Raw genomic sequence first — 22699 nt, 5'->3', positions numbered from 1 at the left:
GTGACTGAGTTAAAAAATGTTCTTCATTGTTTTGAACTAGATGGAAATATGACTTTTTCCCTAAGAAGTCAATATGAAAGACAGATCATAGGACTAAATTCCCAAAGTATTACAATGTTTTCCTAATCTATAAAAGTACAGTTTCAGCTTCAAAATGCTCACAAAATTCAATAGTTACCCATATTATGCATTTCTACATTAAGCCCCTGAACCTGCAAAATATCCTATTTATCTAATTACTAAAAGGATTTTTGTTAATAATGAACACATCAAATGAAATCAAGTCTTGGGGTGCTTATCTGCTTTTTATTCAATAAATATATACTCATACAACTCAAAAACTGAGTGATGCATACAGTCCTGGGTAGCTGAGAACAAGCCTATTTAACCATAAAATTCTATTTACAAATCAACAGAGCAGGAGAAAATCATACTACAGATTCAATACATGATACACTGTATGTTATTCAAATAAACATTATGCACACACATTCCATCAGTACCTTTCTTACTAGCAGATCCCCCTAATTCTCACTGTGTCCTTGCTGGGATATTTTGAATTAAAGGCCAATGCTTGAGTTCTCATTTGCCCACTCTTAAAACCAGGTTTCACAGAACAGTTAAAGTAAGGAATACTGTACACCACAGGGTAAGCTGCCCCTTGAGACGCCTGCATCCCATATTGGTGTGCCTGTAATCAGGCCCTTTCTCCACTCTGAGCCAGCTTCCTGCTACCCTGCAAGGGAGACAGCAGATACTGGCACACGTGCTTAGGTTTCTGCCACCCAGGAGGGACTTCTGGATCAAATTCCTGGCTTCTGGCTTTGGCCCAGAGTAAACCAGTAGTTGAAAGATCTTTTTCTCTGCCTCTCCCTCTTCCTCACTCTGGCTTTCAAATAAATAAAATGAATCTTGCTTTGTTAAAAAAAAATAGTTAAAAAGTTCTTGGCTATTAAATATCCTGTGGGGCCAACACTGTAGTGTAGTGGATAAGCTGTTGCCTCCAACACCAGTGTCCCATATCAGAGCACCAGTTCAATGAGGCCCGGCTGCGCTGCTTCCAATCCAGCTCCCTGCTAATGCTCCTGGGAAAGCAGCAGCAGATGGTCCACATGCTTGAGCCCCTGCCCATACGGGAGACCCAGATGGAGCTGAGGCCCCTGGCTTCAGTCTGGCCCAGACTTGGCCATTGCAGCTGTTCGGGGAGTGAACCAGCAGATGAAAAATCATTTTGTGTCTATGTCACTTTGCTTTTCAAAAAAAAATTATGAAAAGAAAAAAGAAATATCCTGATCCATAAGGATCTAATCTAATTATGTAACTTCAAGAACACAAGAAAGGGGCTGGTGCCTTGGCATAGTAGGTTGGGCCTCCACCTGCAGTGCCAACATCCTATTGGGGCACCAGTTCGTGTCCTGGCTGCTCCACTTTCGATCTAGTTCTCTGCTGGTGGCCTGGGAAGGCGGTGAGGATGGCCCAAGTGCTTGGGCCATTGCACCCATGTGGGAGACCGGAAGGAAGCTCCCAGCTACTCCCTTCGGATCTGCCAGCTCTGGCAATTGCGGCCATTTGGGGAGTGAACCAGCAGATGTAAGGGGGTGAGTGTTGGGGGGAGAGTGGCGGGGGGAGTGGGGAGGATGTGGGTGTGTGTGTCTTGCCCTCTGTCTGTGGCTCTGTCTCTCAAATAAATTAATTTTAAAAAAGGAACACAAGAAGGTGTGATCTTCCATTAGACTATGAAACTAGGTATTATATGTCAAATTTTTATTGCCAGTATTTACTGGTAATTGGCTCAGAGTAGGCACTCAGTAAATGCTTGCTGAATGATTTAATTCAGCCAAGGAGGTTATTGGCTTAACTGTGTAGCCACAAGTACTTAATACATAGGTTCTCTAAAGATAGTCCCCTGACTATAACAAAAGTGAACACTTCTAAGCATTTTTATATTCTTGACTTACTCACTTAACCTCAGAGACCTAACAACCACATTTATGTGCATAATAACCTGAAATTTTATGTGGCTTTCTGCATCTTTAGCACACAACAGTTTTACAAATAGCTACATTTCAGAATCAGGAAAACGAGTATGCATGCCAGAGTACAGTACCTTTCAATTTAGCTGCCACATCAATATAGGACTGCAGGAATGCCATGGATACTGCCTGCCCTGCATTAAAATAAAAAACACAACAAATACCACAGCTGTGTGCCTCCAAAGCACCAACACTATATATAGCAAACATAGAGACCTATGGGTTTCTCAAAGGTATTATTTCTGAATAAGAAATATCATAGTATAAGTATTCAATGTTATCCAACTATTTATGACGGTTCCAAATGCAACTAATTTTCTACATTCTTACTGCAGGGGATATAAATACATGGCTAATTAAAGTCTCATGAAAGCAACACATTTCTATCAATCTGTAAGTACTGGTAATATGTTAAAATCTTTAGCTTCAATCACAATAGCTCTTCAAAATTAATGACCTGGAGATATACTTTAATCACTAACCTTCAATTTTTAAATCAGATAAGATACAAGCGCACACACACACCAGTTTTACAACCATAGAATCACTTAGAAGTAAATGCCTCAAGATATGTGGTCCACTGGATATCTAAAACTTACTGCCATTTCACAATGTGCAAAATAGAGAATGCAATAATAAAATCGGTCTACCTGAAACATACTAATATGTAATAGTGTCATCTCCAAAGACTCATACTCACAGCCAGCATAGAAGAGCACTAGGCTGTCAGAAGCCATTACTGTTGCATTAAACGTCTCTTCTGTTAGTTCTACTGTCAGCTCCAAGGGTAACTGTCTTTTCCTATCTCTGTACACAGTTTCTGCTACTTCATCATCCTGAATATCTAGAATGTTTAAAAAAATTAATTCAAAAGTAGATTTATAATTAAATATACTTAAGCTCATTTCATAAGCAAATGTATTAAAGTAGCTACCATATGAAAACTATGCATATTTGAAAACCTTCCCAGTTGCCAGGCTTCCAATCTGAAATGACTCTGAGATGCTTTCTGACCCAGAAATTACAGTTTGCTCAACTCGGGAACAAATTATTTAAATTTCTTCTGCAAATAATACAAATATTGCCATTTGGTTTCTAACCAACATACTAATGTATAATCCTAAAAGATCTTAGCATATGTGCCTGACAGTGCTTGTTTAACCTCTACTGTGGGAGACACCAGGGAAAGTGATAAAGGAGACAGACACAGTCCCTAAGTGCATGGAACTTCTGTATGTGGAAAAATCAGACAATTAACTGACCAAACATAATTGCAGATCCTCATTGCTTTATGAAGAAGGGTAAAGGATATGGTAAAAGATTTTAACAGGAAGATTTAGACTGGAAGATCCAAAGTCTGCCAGGTAGAAAATCAAGAAAAGAATACTTTTGACAAAAATAATTGACATGCAAAGGCTCTGAGACAGAAGAATTTAGTGTATACGACGCAGTGAGAGAAGGAAAACTTGACTGAAACGAGGTGGGGCTGAAGCAACGAATGAGAACTCCAGAGCAGGTGGACCCTGAGAGGCCAAATAAGCCAAGGATTTGGGGTTTTACTCCAAGTGCATGAAGTATGGATAGATTCTGACTACATGAAAACCTGGGTGGGTGGTTTTTTTTTTTTTTTCTTGATTTTTATTTACACAAGAGGCAGAAAAAAGTGAGAGAGAAAGAGCAAGAGAGCACTCCCATCTAATGGTTCACTTCCCAGAAGGCCCCCAACAGTGACTGCTGGGCCAGGGCTGAGAGGTGGCAGCCAGGAACTTAATCCAGGTCTCCTGCATGGGTGGTAGGGATCCAACTACACGGCCATCACCCACTGCCTCCCAGGGTTCACATCAGCAGGAAGCTGGAGTCAGGAGCAGAGACAGGGATTGAACTCGGCTTCTCAAGTCGGATGTGGGTGTCTCAAGCTGCCTCTTAAACATTGCACCAAACACCCAACCCTTTCAGGGAATTTAAACTTCTATACTCCCCGACACTAAAAAGTTATACCTTCAGTACCAAACCTAGTAAAAGTCTGGTTTTTTTATTTTATCGGTTTTTCTTATATATTTTAGCTTTACCTCTAACTCATCTTTTTTCTCTTATTTTGTTCCAACATGTCCTTTCCCACCTCCCTACCTCTTAACCAATTCTCTTCAACTGTGTATCTGCTCATTTCTCAGCTCCACCTCCCTCCTATTCATCAATTACATACACACGACTTTTAGTCACGCATGTTCCTGTTCATTGTGATTCATGCTTTGCCTGTTTCCTTTGGGAACACTAGTCTCTGAGTTTTACTATCAGAATAACAAAAATAAACCCTTTCCTCACCCTCTTCCAGTTTTCCTATATAAGTGACAATGACACGTGGGGCTACGGGAGTTACATGGATAAACATCAAACAGTATTAGAGACCAGTGTGATTACAGACAAAACCAAGTTAAGATAAAAGAAATCAAGGGGAAATCTGCAAAACAAACACTAGAAACAGGCTGGAGGAAGAGAGCAAGGAGACGGTTAGAAGACAGCAAAAGGGCTGGGATTGTGGCGTAGCGGGTAAAGTTGTCACCTGCGATGCTGGCATCCCATATGGGTGCCAGTTTGTGTCCTGGTTGCCCCACTTCCAATCCAGGTCCCCATTAATGTGCCTGGAAAAGCACATTAGTGCTTGAGACTCGAGACGTGGGAGACCGGGGAGAAGCTCCTGGCTCCTGGCTCCAGCCTGGCCCAGTCCTGCCCTGGTCATTGCAGCCATTTGGGGAGTGAACCAATGAATGATCTCTCTCTCTCTCTTTCTCTTCCCCTCCCTCCCTCCCTCCCTGCATCCCTCCCTCCCTGCCCTAACCCTGCCTTTCAAATAAATAAATAAATCTTTAAAAAGAAAAGGAAGAACAACCACAACAGAGACAGCAGCACCGAAAGGCCAACTAGGGCCACAGAGTCAGGAAGCCATGTAAGGGGTGTGGCCACAGGAAACCTTGAAACAGGCAACTCTCACTGAAGAGAGGAATCTTAGTAAACAGAGACTGGGACGAGTCCCCTGACTCCGAAGGCTGGGGCATACATGCCATAATAAGAATGAAGCAGGGAGCAGGAAGGCAGAACACAGGCCTACCCACGTATGACAGTGCTACAGACAGGAGCTCTGGAGAGGAACAGAAGCAGTTCCAGCCTCTGCATAGCAGAAAAGAACTCTGTTTAGTTCAAACCAAGAAACTGGTCACTAGTAACAGTTAAAGCCCTTATTAAGCTTATAAAACAGATTTCAACCACAGTAATGCATAGCCATCTGAAAGCATATATAAATTACTTCCTTCTTGGAGCTCATGACAATGATTCTACAGAAAATATTCAAGTATTTACTGAATGGCCTATAAAAATGAACAAGACATAATCCCCAATATTACTGGAAAAGACAGAAAAGTAAACGAGCAATGACAGGAAGGATTAAAGTTATCAAAGAACTATTGGGAAGGATAATAAATGAGATTTCACACTACAATGTTTAAGTTCCGGTCAAGGCTCTACCGCATGCCATTGGTGTGACCTTGAGTGGACCTCTTAACTCCCTGCAAACGCAGACTTTTCATCTATGAAATAAAGGTAGCATCACCTAACAAACAGGGTAACAACTGATGTAAATAATGTTTGGGGGTGGGGCTGGTGCTGTGGCAGAGCAGGAAAAGCCACCGCCTGCAGTGCCAGCATCCCATATCCATGATTGTTCGAGTCCCGGCTGCTCCACTTCTGATCCAGCTCTCTGTTATGGGAAAGCAGGAGAAGATGGCCCAACTACTTGGGTCCCTGCACATGTGGGAGACCTGGAAGAAGCTCCAGGCTCCTGGCTTTGGATCAGCCCAGCTCCAACCGCTGCAACCATTTAAGGAGTGAATCAGCAGATGGAAGACCTCTCTCTCCACCCCTACCTCTATAACTCTGCCTTTTAAATAAATAAATAAATCTTCAAAAAAAATAATGTGGGGGGAGAAAGCCTTGAAAACCACAGAATACTCCATAAATGTAAGCAGTAAGAGCAACAAAATAAACAGCAATAACTGGTGAGAAGTACTTATTCCCTATACCATTAATAATCAGACTTATTTATAGTGACAAAGGTAACTATATTAAATTATGAATTATAGTGTTGTGGCCTCTGCATAGGGTCTGTAAGCATGGCACAGGCCATGAGGGCTGAACAAACTGATTTGGAGGATGAAGGCACAGGTGTAGAAGGCTAGAAGCTGAGGGTCACATCACATAAGAGCAGACATTTGGTGGAGCTGTAAAGATACCAACTGGGACTCCCACATCCCATAGAGGAGTGCCCGGGTTAAAGTCCCAGCTAAAGCCCCTGCCTCCAGCTTTCTGTTAATGTTCACGCTGGGAGGAAGCAGGTGATGATGGCTGAAGCAGCTGGGACCCTCATGGGAGATCCAGACTGAGCTCCCAACTTGTGGTGCGGCCTGGTCCACTCCATAGCTATTGTGGGTATTTGGGGAGTGAACCAATGGATGGAAGTGTGTGTTCTCTCAAATAAATTGTCTTTAAAAAAAATCAAACTAAAAGATAGCATCCTTACATCTTTTTACCTAATCAATCTGACAAAGTGTGATTCAAAATAAATGTTTCTATATATCAGCTACCATAAATCACAGAAAATATACGGTATTTGTCTTTTTGGGTCTGGCTTATTTCACTAAGCATAAGGGTCTCCAGTTGCAACCATTTTGTTGCAAAAGACAGAATTTTCTTTTTTTTTCTAATGTGGCTGAGTAGTATAGAGTACAAAAAAACCTGAATGTATAAGGTTGAAATTGGCATCCTATGATTTGATTATTATTTATAGCCCTTGTCTACATTCTTGTGCAACAGTGGTCTATTTTTTACTTGTTGAACATTATAATATAATATCATTAATATATTATATCCATTAAGCCTATGTGGTTTTTTTTTGTTTTTTTGTTTTTTTGTTTTTGTTTTGTTTTTTTTTTTTTGACAGGCAGAGTGGACAGTGAGAGAGAGAGACAGAGAGAAAGGTCTTCCTTTGCCGTTGGTTCACCCTCCAATGCCCACTGTGGGCGGCACACCACGCTGATCCAAAGCCAGGAGCCAGGTGCTTCTCCTGGTCTCCCATGTGGGTGCAGGGCCCAAGGACTTGGGCCATCCTCCACTGCACTCCCGGGCCACAGCAGAGAGCTGGACTGGAAGAGGGGCAACTGGGACAGAATCCTGTGCCCCAACCGGGACTAGAACCTGATGTGCCGGCGCCGCAGGCGGAGGATTAGCCTATTGAGCCACAGTGCCAGCAAGCCTATGTTTTTTTAAAGACTTATTTATTTGAAAGTCAGAGTTACAGAGAGAGAGAGAGAGAGAGGTCTTCCATCCGCTGGTTCGCTCCCAAGTTGTAAGCCTGTGATTTTAAAGTAAATTCTAAGTACATTATCACAAAAATTAGAAAAAAAAAAAAAAACAGAAAGGAAGGAAGAAGGAGGGAGGGATGGGGCAAGGGAGTACTGTTATGTTTTTATAGCTGTACTATGAAACACATGAAATTTGCCTTCTTTGTATTAAAAAGAAAAAGTTCTGCAGGGTTCTTCAGGGTCATGAATGTGAATACATGCTATGAGAGTTAATGACTGGAAATCTGACTCATCTCATGGGCACTGGATAGGAAAAGGGTTGACAAGCACTGCAATGTATTACCTATATCTGGGCCTTCCACATCATCCTCTCCATCTTCTTGTTTTTCCTCTATGTGCACATTGTTTTCCACGTGTGATATTATTGAGTCAACATCATGTAACACTAAAAATTCCACGGGTACTCCCTAGAAATATGTTACATTTTTAATGACTAAAATAGAGCATTTTAATAGAAAAATATTTGAATTGACACTAAAATGAAAATAAATCTATGAACTTCAATTTCAAAATTAAACTGAAAAGGAAATTCATTCACAATTGCTATTTAAACAAAAGCACCCAAAGCATCCTTTATATAACGATAGTTCAAACTACTGAAAAAGATGGCTTTAAAAAAGTCTCATGTGGTTCTTGTCACAATTGCAATATACTATGATCTATGAAACATTTTACAGAAAGACATATCTCAAAATAATGGCATTTTATAATGGAGAAAATTAGTTTTCTGTGCCCTAAGTCAACAATCAAATGTGGTATCATTTAAGTAAAGAAAATAGACATCATGGGGCTGGTGTGGTGGCATAATGAGTTAAGCAACCACCTGTGACACCAACATCAAATATAGTCACCAGTTCTTCTCCAAGTTGCTCCACTGCAAATCCAGCTCCCTGCTAATGGCCCAAGTGCTTGGGCTCCTGCACCCACATGGGAGACTTGGATGAAGCTCCTGTGTCCTGGTTTCAGCCTAGCCCAGGTCCAGCTGTTGGGGGCATTTGGGGAGTGAACCAGTGGATGAAAGATTCTGTCTCTTTCCCTAATTCTCCCTCTCTCTCTAACTCTGCCTTTCAAATAAATCTTAAAAAAAAAAAAAGACACCATGCACACTTTCAGACAATATATCATGTTTAAAATCCAGCTCTATCAACTATTCTTACCTAAAACATTTAATGGAACTAATGATGCCATATCTAGCTTCTTGTTTATAGAAAATACAAGGGGACAGAAACAAGATAGACCAAAACAAAAGGAGACGAATGCAAAATATGGAAAACCAACCTAATTTATACAAAAAGTCATTGTCAGAGGACAGAAAGGGGGGCTTTAAGATACTAGATCTTAAATTCCACTGGTATTTCCTAGACAAATGTTAATTTTTAATGACTAAAATAGAGCAAAGCATTTTTTTTTGACAGGCAGAGTTAGACAGTGAGAGAGAGAGACAGAGAGAAAGGTCTTCCTTTTTCTGTTGGTTCACCCCCCCAAATGGCCACTGCGGCCGGCATGCTGTGCCGATCCAAAGCCAGGAGCCAGGTGCTTCCTCCTGGTCTCCCATGTGGGTGCAGGGCCCAAGCACTTGGGCCACCCTCCACTGCCTTCCCAGGCCACAGCAGAGAGCTGGACTGGAAGAGGGGCAACCGGGACAGAATCCGGTACCCCAACCAGGACTAGAACCTGGGGTGCCGGTGCCGCAGGCAGAGGATTAGCCAAGTGAGCCGCGGCGCCGGCTGAGCAAAACATTTTAATATAAAGATATTTTAGTTGACACAAAAATAAAGCTAAACTTTGGGACTTCAATTTTAAAGTTAAACAAAACAAGGAAATTAACAATTATTCTGTGAATGGATTTAAGACACCTATCACATGCAATTCATAATCCCAAACACCATCCAAAGAAAATAATTTTAGGATGAGAAAATCTGAATATAGACTGGCTTGGAGATTAGGCTATGACATTAAAAAATATTTGTTAAGTATTTTATGATATAGATATGTTTATCTAGATTGGATATTACATATATATTAAAACATCATAAGGTATCTCACAAATATGTGCTATTTTTATGTTAAACTTTTTTTTAAATTTATGTTTAAGTATGGGAATGAGGTTATGATTATATTCAGGAAAAGTAACAAAGTTTTCAGACATTCACATTAAATACTGATGGTGAGAATGTCTTGTCATGACATCTGTAACATTCCTTGAAACATTAAAAAAAAAATTGTAGGGTCCGCACTGTGCCATAGGAGGTTAAGCCTCCACCTATGGCGCCTGCTTCCCATATGGGCACCAGTTCGAGTCCCGGCTGCTTCACTTCTGATCCAGCTCCCTGCTAACGCACCTGGGAAAGTAGCAGAGGGTGGCCTAAGTGCTTGGGCCCCTGTACCCACGTGGGAGACCTAGAAGAAGCTCCTGGCTCTGGCTTCAGATCAGCCCAGCTCAAGCCATTGGGGCCATATACGGAGTGAACCAGCAGATGGAAGACCTCTCTCTGTCCCTCTCTCTATCTGTAACTCTGCTTCTCAAATAAATAAATCTTTTTTGAAAAATATAGTAAATGAAGCAAATATTACAAAATGTTAATTAATGGCTACATATCTATTCATTCCATTTTTCATTCTACTTTTTGGTATTTTTCTTTTCATAATGAAAGGTTTAAGAAAGGAATAAAAAGGACTTAAAAAAAAAAAACCCACTCCCCTTGACAGGCCTCTGAACTACATTCTCTCCTTCTAGAACCCCCTACACCAGGCTTACTGACACTTTTCAGTGACTTCAATTCAGTTTTCTCCATGGCCCTGTATGACATGTCACTGTATGACAGTCTAACTACACTTTTTCTCTCTCTTGACACTGAAATATCAGCTCCCTGAAGGCAACCACTTGTTTGGTCCATGGCTGTCTTCTCAGAGTCTAGCACTGTACTTGAAACAAAGTAGGAACATAATGAGTATTTACTGAATGAACTTGGCTCACATTTATTAATACTTAATGCTACTTGGCCCGTTTGCCAGATAGGCATTTAACATTAATTCATTTAATTTGCTCATTCAACACTTTTAAGTAGTTATTATCTCAACTTCATAATGGAAAAAAATGGAGACAGAAGTAATGTATTTAGTTATAAAATTAGATTAGAACCAGACAGTATGATTCTAATGCATAAAGTTTTCACACTATATTGCTGATCATGGACATGAAGGAAAAAAATATCTGAGGTACCCATAAAATGCTGAGAAATGTTTTACACCTCTTTCAACACATTATAAAGCTTGTAAAGTAGTAACAGGTGTGTATGAGAGGTCTGTACAAAGTTCATGGAAAATTATGAAAAAACTATGAATGGATTTTAAAAGTCTCTGTAGCAAAGTAATCCTTCAATTCCATTTTCCAGGATCACTGTGAAGTACCTTCATAAAATCCTATCTGTGTAAAAAGTACCGCTATGTAAGGACCCTCCAACCCATCGTCAGGAGAGGAAGTAGAAATGAACATAGAAGGGACAACCACATAACCTCGGGATTGACATTACTGCCCCATGAGCAGGTTAAAAAAAAAAGTACACTGTATTAAAGGAATTTATAGAAGAGTTCATTCTACACAGAACACCTCTTCACAGGGGTAACAATCTAACAGGTAAGCTATCTTACCGCATATTATGCAAAATTTACTTATTTATTTGAAAGGCAGAGTGATAGAGATTTCCATCTGCTGGTTCACTTCGCAAACGGACACAACAGACAGGGCTGGGCCAGGCAGAAGCCAGGAGGCAGGAGCTCCATCTGGGTCTCAACATAGATGGCAAGGGCTCAAGCAGTTGGGTCATCATCTGCTGCCATCCAGGCACACTAGCAGGAAACTGGATTGGAAGCCGAGTAGCCAAGACTTGACCCAGCACTCTGACACTGGATGCCGGCATCACGACACGGCCCTCAAAATTGTTTTCAATATATTTTAACAGTTTAAGACATCAAAATGGACAACCAGCATGAACTTTATTTCTTCAATTAAACCTATTTCACACTAACAAGTACTGTTATTTCTTACTTAAGATTCTTTATCTGCTATCAAAAAATGGCTTTGTAAGAATCTACACTGACTCTTCCTAATATGTGACCATGCTTGCCCCATACTATCAATTATTTCAATCACAATATGGCTTACAAAGTATCTGATCATTTGGTCTCATAAAATTTCTTCTAAATCAAAAGGGGAGGTTTTATAACTATTTCACAAATGAGAAAATTGAGCCTTGGAGAAGGTATTTCATTCATCTGCTCTAAGAACTAGAAACAAACAGAATCCAAGTTTTCTAACCATTAACCCAATATTCCTATAGTAGATTTAGACTTAGGCAAGAGTGTTTAGTCTGACAGTTACTAAACATATCAACCAACTTTTTAGTACATTTATATAGTATTTATAAGACTTTAAAAAAGAAAAAAAAAGTTGAGAAGAAAAGGACATTAACAAATATACAAAGGAAATAAAAACAGCCAACAAACATTTTTAAAAAGTTCAACTTTACTAGCAATCAGACATGCAAATTGAAGCAGGAGCTTTTTTGTCCATAGGAAAAAATATTTATAAGACAGTCGTGTGGGGCCGTTGTGCCACAGTGGATAAAGCTGTCAACTGCAGTGACGCCATCCCATCTACTTCTGATCCAGCTCCCTGCTAACATGCCAGGGAAAGCAGCAGAAGATGGCCCAAGAGTTTGGGCCCCTGCACCCACGTGGGAAACCCAGAAGAAGCTCCTGGCGCCTGGCTTCAGTATGGCCCAGTCTCAGTCATTTGCAGAGTGAACCAGCAGATGGAAGATTCTCATTTTCATTCTCATTCTTTCTCTCTCTCTCCCCTTGCCCAACTCTGCCCTTCATATAAATAAATAAATCTTTTTAAATGACAGCAATGCTCAGTATTGGCAAAGAAATATAAGAAACAAGGAAATTCCAAATACTGATGGTAAAAATAAACCTTTTTGGAGGGCAATTTGACAATCTATTTTAAATATCATAAAAGTTTCCTCTTCCTTTGACAAAGTTCACTTCCAGAAATTTTGACAAAGGGAAAAATCAGTGATGTTCAAAATAATTTACAAAAGTAAGCATTATATAACAAAAGCAAATGATTAAATATGATTTCTGGGAAAAACTAGGATATATGATCGGATCTTAATTTTCTTTAAAATGCATGTGGGGGGTGGGGGGGGTGCACCAGTATATATACTTCTGTACATACATGAAAAGAGCTTCAAAGGGTTTCTGGAAAACTGAATTCAAAGGTAACCTAAATTTCTATGAACTTTTTAAAGATCTTTGAAATCTCTTACAGGAACAGGGGAAAAGAGAAGGATTAGTCAGTCTTCTTTTCCCTCTTTTTTTTTTTTTTTTTTTTTTTGTACCTCTCAAGGACAAGTATTTGAGAGTCCCTAAATAGTAATATCAGAGGGCTGGCACTGCCGCGTAGCAGGTTAAGCCACCATATATGATGCCAAAAAGCCTTATGAGTGCAAGTTCAAGTTCTGACTGCTCTGCTTTCAATCCAGCTGCCTGCTAATACATCTGGGAAAGCAGCAGCAGATGGCCCAGGTACGTGGACCCCTGCAACCCACACGGGAGAAAGATAGAGTTCCTGCCTTTTGCTTTCAGCCTGGCCCAGTTCTGTCCATTGAAGCCATCTGGGGTGTGAACCAGTGGATGGAAGAGCTTCTCTCTCTCTCTCTCTCTCTCTCTCTCTCTGTGTGTGTGTGTGTGTGTGTGTCACTCTGACTTTCAAATAAATTTTAAAAAATCTTAAAACAAGAAGTAATACTAGTTGCACACACAGCACTAAATACTTCTATTACTATATTACAAAGCTTTTAATGTATACAAAGAGTTGTAAAACATTTCCACTAGCATGAAAAAAAAATTTAAATGCTAACAGCAACTATATTTTTTTAAAGATTTTTTTTTTTATTTATTTGACAGGTAGAGTTACAGACAGTGAGAGGGAGAGACAGAGAGAAAGGTCTTCTTTCCATTGGTTCACTCCCCAAATGGCCGCCACGGCCAGAGTTATGCCGATCCGAAGCGAGGAGCCAGGAGCCTCCTCCTGATCTACCATGCGGGTGCAGGGGCCCAAGCACTTGGGCCATCCTCCACTGTTTTCCCGGGCTGGAAAGAGGAGCAACCGGGACTAGAACTGGCGCCCATATGGGATGCCAGCGCTGCAGGTGGAGGATTAACCTAGTGCGCCACAGCACAGCCCCAACAGCAACTATATTTTTAAAAATATTTACTTGAAAGAATGACAGAGAGCAATGGAGAGGCAAAATGAAGGAGGAAAAGGAGAGGGGAGGGAGACAGAAACAGGCATCAATCTTCTATCCACTTGCTCATTCCCCGAGGTATACAATAACCAGGCCTGGGCCAGGCTGAAGCCAACTTGGTCCAACCTGGTCCCCAACATGGGTGGCAGGGGCCCAATGCTTAGGCCATCTTCCACTGCCTTCCCAGGTGTTTTAGTAGGAAGCTGGACCAACAGTGAATAGCAGGCACTTGAGTAAGCACTCTGATACGGGATGCTGGTGTCCCAAGTGTTAGCTTTACCTACTGCACCAAACACTGGCCCCAGCAATGATCTCTGAATACCACCAATTTATAGATTTTTTCTATAATAAACATATATTACTTCAGAACCATGTGCATTAATTTTGTTTAAACAGGCAGACTTTGTAGATCAACACAAAAACAACTAACCTTTTCTGCTCTTTTGAAGACCACATTAGCATGTTGAGGAATGTTCGCTTCCAGAGAATCTCTTTTTCAAAACAGAAATAAACAGTTTATGTTGCTAATATGAAGAATAATAAGTATGCAGGATGTCCATGTAAAGTAGTAAGCTTTTATACTAAAAGGTACTTATGGAAAAGATCAACATTTAGTGAGTTTGAGGAATTTTACATATAAATACAAACTAGATTTTCTAGTCTCCCTCTTAATCTATATCTTCATATAGCAAAGAAGGTTTAAATTTTGATTTTCATCAACTTCACATCAATATGCAGACTTCAGCTCAGCAGTCGGTTCCAACTCTGTTGGAATCTATTAGAGATTTTGTTTATAAGGGATTAGATTATCAAATTTAAAAATGAGAAGAATATTAGTGTTTTGCTAGAGATAGTGAATATTTAAGATACCTTAACAAGAGTAGAACTCCTGCTTTTCCCAGAAGACGCCAAGCCACCCATTCTGCAGTTCTTTTATCAGCTTCATATGTAGCTTGTTGGCTAACAATGAAAACCAGTGGCAGGCCTAGTTGGAAATGAACTGTTGAAACATGTTGAGGATCTTCAGCCACTTCTGTCTTCATTAAATAGAAAGAACAAAGTTTTCAATGTGTGACAATAATGCTGCAACATTTGGATTTAACCCCCTTAATTCTTAGAAAGTTACAAATAAAAAGCAAGTCTGTGAAATAAGTCCAGCTTTAACAAAAATCATCTCATAATTTCCTAAATTTAGTGCTTCCAATACACCTGTGAATGAGTAGTTTAAACACTGGAAACACAAAACAGTAAAACATAAAACTACAATCATAAGAAATATACATATTATAAGGGCAAATCAATAAAGCAGTGTGGTACAAATAGAAATAAAATATTACAAAGAGAATAGATAACTAAAGACTAAATCCTTTCATTTGAGAATTTAACACACAGGTAAGTGGCACATTACAAAACAACAAGGATTATCTGAGTTAAAACAGCAGATTAAACTTTTAAAAAATCTAATTTATTTCACTCCATTCAGAAATCTGAGGAAAACTACAGGAGTGGGATTTAAAAAAAAAAAGACATAAACACACATATATGAAGAAAATAAAAGAGGAAAGGCAGTCCATTTTTAGAAGCTGGAAAAAAAAAGAGTAATATCTGATTTAAAAGATTCTACAAAGCAAAACCAAGGGAAAGCTAAGAAACACACTAATCTTAACTTCTGAATTCTAAAATTGCTTACTAACAGTCAACATCTGATATATCTGGAACTGGAAAATGACAGGAAGATCTAAAATAAGAAAGATTAAGTCAAAGCTCTTAAGAACTTTGTGGACCCCTAGACATTCCCTCCTGAATTCCACGAGTTCAGGCAACTGCGCCCCCAACACCAGCAGGAGTGTGGAAGACCTTGGGAACAGCTGAGAATGGGGACGCCACGCCAACAGCAGGGGAAGAGAGCGGTAACTGAACGTTGACACACACTCTCCGGGCCCTTCCTCCTCAGTGCCAGGGAGCAGCCAAGCCTCTGCCCTCATGCAGGAAGCTGGAAGATGCTTTTTGAGGATCCTGAATGTCCCCCAAAGCCGAAAGATATTGACAATGGGGTACACCAGAAAGCAACCCAGACCTAATCAGCCTATGGAGCTGAGTCAACAAGTCCCACCAACAATCTCAGAATCTCCAATGAACTTTTTGATTTCAAATTCCAAACCACAGGGCCGGCGCTGTGGCGTAGTAGACTAAATATCCACCTGTGCCACCAGCATCTCATATGGGTTACAGTTCATGCTGGCTGTTCTTCCTATCCAGCTCTCTACTAAAGGCCTGAGAAAGCAGCAGAAGATGGTCTGAGTGCTTGGGCCCCTGCACCTGCATGGGAGACCTGGAAGAAGCTCCTGGCTCCTGGCTTCAGATCAATGCGGCCATTTGCGTGCGTGTGTGTGTGTGTGTGTGTGTGTGTGTATCTCCCTCTCCCTCTCCCTCTCTCTCTAACTCTGCCTTTCAAATTTTAAAAAATCAAAATTCTAAATCATGAACAGGAAAGCAAGGACTAACAAACGTCCCAGAAAGCCCTTGAACACAAAATACAAAGATACAAACAAGTGGAAAAACAGGTAACTTGGAAGAAACAGACATTGCAAGAACAAAGTTTCAGGAACCCCCGCTGACAGCCTCAAGGAGACAGGAAATCACTGCATTCACAAACAATGGAAAAGCCAAGCTGAACAAATCTCCCAGAAAGCAGAACACAGACAGACAGAAGGCAGGAGAGAAAACGTAGTAAGACTGAAGTTTAGTTCAAGAGATCCAAGAGATTCAAGCAACAGGAATCACAGAAAGCAGCAAGGGAATAAATAGAAGAGAGGGAGAAACCATCACTGAAGTAAACTTTAAAATGGGGTGGGGGTGCAGCACTGTGGCATAGCTGGTAAAGCCACCGCCTGCAGTGCCAGCATCCCATATGAGCGCTGATTCGAGTCCTGACTGCTCCACTTCCGATCCAGTTCTCTGCTAATGATCTGAGAAAGCAGTGGAAGATGGCCCAAGTCCTTGGGCCCTTGCACCCATGTGGGAGACCTGAAAGAAGCTCCTGGCTCCTGGCTCCTGGCTTCAGATTGAGCAGCTCCGGACGTTGCACCTAATTGGGAGTGAACCAGTGGATGGAAGACCTCCCTCTCCCTCCCTCCCTCCCTCCCTCCCTCTCTCTTCCTCCCTCCCTCTCTCTCTGCCTCCTCTCCTTCTCTAACTCTGACTTTCAAATAAGTAAATAAATCTTCAAAAATAAAAAAAAGTAAGCACAAATTTTCCCACGACTGATGTGCATGAGTTGCCAGACTAGAAGAACACACTGAGCAAACCAGCCCAGTGGATAAAAGCCTACACACAGGAAAAAGCATTCTTGAAAAGTTCCCTATTACAGATTAAAAAAAAAATCCCAACAGTTTCCAGAGAGAATCCTATACTTACCTATGGTAGGCGGAATTCTAAGAGGGCTAAGATTCCTGCACCCTAGAGAACAAGTCTAGAACAATCGCCTACCTCTGTGTGTGCATTGAACCGAATGGATGGCCATTCCCTTACTTAGATAATACTACTTATGAGTCTGCTGCAGTAGCAGGCATGTGGCATGGAAGTTAAGTCACCTCTTTGATGCCCACATGCTGTATCAGAGTGCCTGCTACAAGTCCTGAGTGCTCCTGCTAAACTGCACCCTGAGAGGCAGCAGGTGGTGGCTCGAGACCTTTGGGCCCTGCCATGCACATGGGAGACCCGGAGAGAGTTCCTAGCTCCTGGCTTTGGCCTGGCAAAGCCCTGACAGTTGCAGGCATTTGGGCGGTGAATCAGCAGATGGAAGATCACCTTCTATTTGCCTCTTTGTCTGTGTCTTCGTTTCAAATGAAATAAAAATGAAAACATCAATAATTTTTTAAAAAAAAAAAAAGAGGCTGTCATAGCACATTGAGGTAAGACTGTCCCTGCTGGCCTTAAAGGAGGACACTGCTATATTATAAAAGGGCCATGCAGTCAAGGGCCTTGAGAACAGCCTATGGGAACTGAACACAAACCCTCACCAACAGCTGGCAAGAAAAAGGAGACCTGAGTCCTGAAACCTATGCTTCTGAATTCCGCCACAACCAAAACACAGATGAAGCAGTGGGAAAGTCCAGTCTCCCCTTTGTGTATGTGGAGAGCTCTAAGTCATTTAGTAGTATTAAGGACAGAGGAGGAGCAAAGCAATAAGGCTGGAGCTCTAACAAGGAGCCAGATCACTAAAAACTATACGTATAGTGCTACAAAAATAGGGCTTCCATTGCGTCAAGTGAAGCCATTTATACAAACTCACATGTAAAATACACTCCTCTCTCCCAGACTCCCCAAGCCTATCCCATCAGACCTTAAGATCAGTGCAAAGTCTAAGAGATCATCTATGTGCAGTTGCACATGCAGTGTGATCCCGTGGGTATAGCTCCTTGAGCACTATTGCTCCCAATCTGAGGACCTGAGAACTAAAGAGATGAATTGCTAGGCCCCAGTCACAGATAATGCAGGACGGGGCAGAGGACAACCACCCCATGCTCTGCTGTGTGGAGTAGCGGAGTGGGAATGAAGACACACAGCCGTCTGATGCACAGCGGTCTGAGGCCTATCCAAGCACACGTTGCTAGCTCTGCGGTGAGCACTGAAACCGACTTCCTCAGGGTTATTCTCTGAAGGGTCTTGGCTATAAACCCTGGGAGCTCTGGTCTGCCCTTCAACTCACCCTTCCTTTTTTATTAAGAGAAAAAGAGACAGCATTTGTAGTTCATCAAATTTTTCAGCCTTTTCCTGAACATAGGAATCTAGGGGTCTGAAGTCTTCCTATTGTGCTGTTCTTGTACTTTTATAGATAAGCTGGTATAATTCTTTTAGGACCTTGTAGATTTTTTTCATTATAAATTTATAATTCATCCCATTAGATAAAAACCAAAATTACAAATGTCTTTGGTAAATACAGAAAGTGATAGCACAGTATCATAAAAAATTACAACAAAATAAAATACATAAAGTAAACTGAAATTTGCATAACAAAATATACAAAAGTGACAGAAACATTTTTACACTGGGGGTGGGATTACTGATAGTTTCTAAAATCATGCATTACTATCAAATTACTGAAAATACTTTAAAAATTAACTTTCTTTTTAAATTTTTATTAACATAAAGAGAACAGATTTCATGTATTTCATAAATAAAATTCTAGGAAGATAATATTTCCCTAAAAATAAAAAAGATTACAAAGGACTATTATGAACAAATATATGCAACTGGAAAACCTAGAAGAAACAGAACATACATACAACCTACCTAGATTGAATCATGAAGAAATAAAAAATCTAAACAGATCTATAACTAGCAAGGAGATTAAACCAGTCATCAAAAACCTCCATCCAAGAACCCAGGACAAGGACAAGAGTTCAGCACAGCAAGTAAGATGCCTCTCGGAACATCTGCATCCCATTTCAGAGAGCCTGGGTTCAAGTTCCAGACGCCAGTGTGCACCCTGGAGGCAACCAGTAATGGTTCAAGTAGTTGGGTAGCTGCCTCCCATGTAGAAGACCTGCTTTGCATTTTTAGCTCCTGGCTTCAGACTGACCAAGCCCTACCTGTTGTGGGCATTTAGGGAGTGAACCAGTGGATGGGAGATCTCTGTCTCTGTGTCTGCCCTTCAAATTTATAAAAAAAAAAAGTTCCATAATTGTGGGGAGCAACTTGGACTAGACTAAGTTACTCGAATTAAGACTTATTTTATGCATCTGCTCTCCCACAATATGGCGCTGGGAGAGGAGGAAACAGCTTCTACACAGCTGCCTCCAGTTCAACCAACTGTAGGACCTGCTCCTGATTGGAGGAGAGCAGCGTACTCGGCGTGTGGGTAGCAGAGTTGGGATTGGTGGAAGAGGACTATAAAGGAGGAGAGAGACAACATGCACCAGGAACATCTATCTGAAGGAACACCTGTGCAGCCCCCGAGAGAGCCGGCCGGCGGTGTGCCGCTCCCCCGCGGAAGTGGGGAAAGTGGCTAGGGGGAACCGCCCTTCCACGGAGGTGGAAGGGACGGTAGCCAACCCGGGAAGAACCAGCAGCAAACCCGGGGAGGGCCGAGCAGACAAAAGAACAAGCGCAGGGTCCTGTGTCGTTCCTCCACGAAGAGGGGAGCGACACATAATCCCACTGGCTTCATATCAATCTCAGTTTTTCCTATTAAATTCAAATAGATTAAATAGAATACTTCATATTCTAAAGTTTGTAACATATACAATATGGTATGTCCATGAATCCATTCAGCCCTCTGTCTCTATGTAATTATTATGGATGTGGAATGACTGGTATGTTGACCATTTAACAGTTAATTTCTGAATGATGAGATTAGGTGACTTTAAAAAAAAATTATAGAGTTTACTACAGTATTTGTGCTACTGGTGACAAACAAGTACCATTTTTATTTTTAGATGCACCCCACGGGAGACCAGGATAAGTACCTGGCTCCTGCCATCCGATCAGCGCGGTACGCCGGCCGCATAGCGCTGGCCATGGCGGCCATTGGAGGGTGAACCAACGGCAAAGGAAGACCTTTCTCTCTGTCTCTCTCTCTCACTGTCCACTCTGCCTGTCAAAAAATAAAAAATAAAAAAAAAAGAAAAAGATACACTGACTGAGAACATCTACTGAAGGTTTACATATGCTTAAGATCCTTCAACCTCCCAAAGAGAAAAGTCAGCTATCACCATCACCTAGTAGGTCTCTATAAAATTCTTACAGGTTAATGCTAAGGAAAGTGAGGCACCAAAAATCCCATGGTTCCAATACTTTACCAACTCTTGAAATGACAATCAAAACAATGAAAGAGTTCTTAACTATGAAATAGTCTTTGTGATGTGTGAGCAATCACCAAGAACCAGAGTTCATTTATCTACAATGCTATGTATAAACGGGTTTCAATGCAATAATAAAAAAAAGGCATCAGAATGCTGTTTCACAAATAGTTTATCTTCTGTTCTACTTTCAACAAGGACATACTCCTAAATCATACAAAATGAAAGAAATACACCCAGGGAAAAGGGAAGAGATATACTCATCTAAATAAAATGCATATCTGTGAATTAAAACAACACATTTTATGCAAAAATTTTCTATATATTAAATTAAAACACATACCAACAAAGGTGCATTCATGGTCTTAATAAACAGGTCAATGTTCAGTGTAGTCAATGGCTGTTCCATTAGTATTCTTCTACATTCCTGAGTCAAATCCAAAACTAGCTTACAATGAAAAAAATAGAGATGTGCATATTCTATTTCCTCAGAGCTGCAAATTAAAAATTAGGGACATATTCATTTAATGAAGCTCAATGTGCAACCCTTTTACCATTCAAAAAGGTTGAGTTAATGTTTTAGTGAAAGCCTAAAAGAATATAATGTAAAAATAAGATAATAAAAATAGACTTGGGCAAAAAAAATGACCAAGGGCATTAAAGAAAATATTTCAACAAATCATGTGAGTTGTATAAGGCATTTTTGTCCTGAATTCTTTCATATGGCAGCTTCTAAATTGGGCTATAGGCAGGCCTACACAACTTTGTTTCAATAAAAGGCTGTCACCTTGTGGACAGTGAGATTATCTTCTAGTTGCTTTTCTAGAGCTATGTTAAATGAAGCTTTGTAACACAAATCTTTTAGATTTAATTTAAATGCAAAGCTGTTTTGAATAAACTTTAGCAAAAAATATGACTTAAGATAGAAACCATGTGACAGTTTGTGGGAGTTTGGGAGTTTGTATCTGAAATATTACAAAACTCAGCAAGTATCTATTTCAAGTTTTGGATTCTCTTCAACATGAGATTTCAAAGATAAACTTATAGTGGGGGTAAGGTTTGCCAAAATTAAAATAGCAATTTGAAAATGTCCAGATGGCATTAGTACGGTTTGGCCAAATAGCATAAAAACTTATTTTTAAAATGTTATTTTAATTCTTGAGACATGATTAAACTGTGTGTTCAGGATTCACTGATTTCAAATTTAATTAAAGTAATTATAATAGATTTGATGATTGAAAAAATTATTTAATTCCTACTACACTTTAGGCCCTGCACGCAAAATAACAGATGAAGATGAATGAGATAATTCAAATTCTTAAAGGACTTATTAAATGTAGTTTGCATATGTTATAATACACAAAACCCTATGGGAAACAAAAAATATTTCACTCTGCCCCAAGTGGGAAGGATTGGGAAGGGAAAGCAAAAGGAGGCTGTCACAGAGCTTACACCAACAGGGTGAACAGGAAGCCAGGACAGAAGTCAAACTAAAGGAACAATACAGCTAAGCACAAAGGGCACGTCCAACTCTTTGAGGGGACCCTGAACACTCACGAAGCGCTGCAAGGACAGTGTGGAGCACAGGAAGTCCTGGTTACGGCTGGACTTCACATCAAAACCTTTACACTAAGAAAACAATGTTGGAAAGTAATTTATTCAGGGGCCATACCCTTGCAGGGAGCAGAAACCCAAAAACAGATGGGAGAAACTTATCAGAAGTTTAGAAGGGTATACAAGGGCCATTCAAATAACTGGATCAACAGTATCATCCCATTCTCCACATCCAATTCCAAGTTCCTAAGAGACAGGGTGATCTCTTTGCTCAGGTAAGTCACCGTCCAGTACTCCCTCTGACTTAACTGACTGTGATATGTGTGAGGCACGGGCATAAACACATGGTTTAAGAAGGGAAGACAGGGAGGCAGGAGAAAGTACCGGTGTCTCCATGGAATGCTACCTTCAGAGTCACAGCCCCTCCCTATCATATCTGCTCCAGTATGATTCTTGCCCATCTTATTATCCAGGAATCAACAATAATTAAAATCTCTCCAGGGGCTGCTGCTGTGGTGTACAGGTAAAGCCACTGCTTTGCGGTGCTGGCATCCCTTATGGGCACAGGTTCAAGTCCCGGCTGC

The 22699-nt window shown here is 40.7% G+C and overlaps 1 protein-coding gene across 8 annotated transcripts in view; it reads right to left on the bottom strand.

Moving 5' to 3' along the window:
- TXNDC16 (thioredoxin domain containing 16) overlaps positions 1-22699 on the bottom strand; it is a 100604-nt gene that overhangs the window by 30638 nt on the left and 47267 nt on the right. For 6 of the 8 annotated variants that reach the window (XM_089309702.1, XM_089309701.1, XM_008269654.5 and 3 more), the window contains 6 exons: positions 20905-21055; positions 14629-14795; positions 14189-14249; positions 7728-7851; positions 2734-2877; positions 2108-2167 (listed from right to left, as the gene is read on the bottom strand). In XM_089309702.1, the coding sequence (XP_089165828.1) occupies positions 2108-2167; positions 2734-2877; positions 7728-7851; positions 14189-14249; positions 14629-14795; positions 20905-21055 (707 nt within the window). The remainder of the gene's footprint in view (positions 1-2107; positions 2168-2733; positions 2878-7727; positions 7852-14188; positions 14250-14628; positions 14796-20904; positions 21056-22699) is intronic. The other 2 variants (XM_070053661.2, XM_089309700.1) reach the window with 1 other exon arrangement.

Source organism: Oryctolagus cuniculus, chromosome 12 (assembly GCF_051225735.1).
Source record: "Oryctolagus cuniculus isolate XC-2025 breed Fujian yellow rabbit chromosome 12, ASM5122573v1, whole genome shotgun sequence".
In the NCBI taxonomy this organism is placed as follows: Eukaryota; Metazoa; Chordata; class Mammalia; order Lagomorpha; family Leporidae; genus Oryctolagus; species Oryctolagus cuniculus.
Note: the sequence above shows the minus strand (reverse complement) of the source record. Positions and strands in the feature narration are given on the sequence as shown.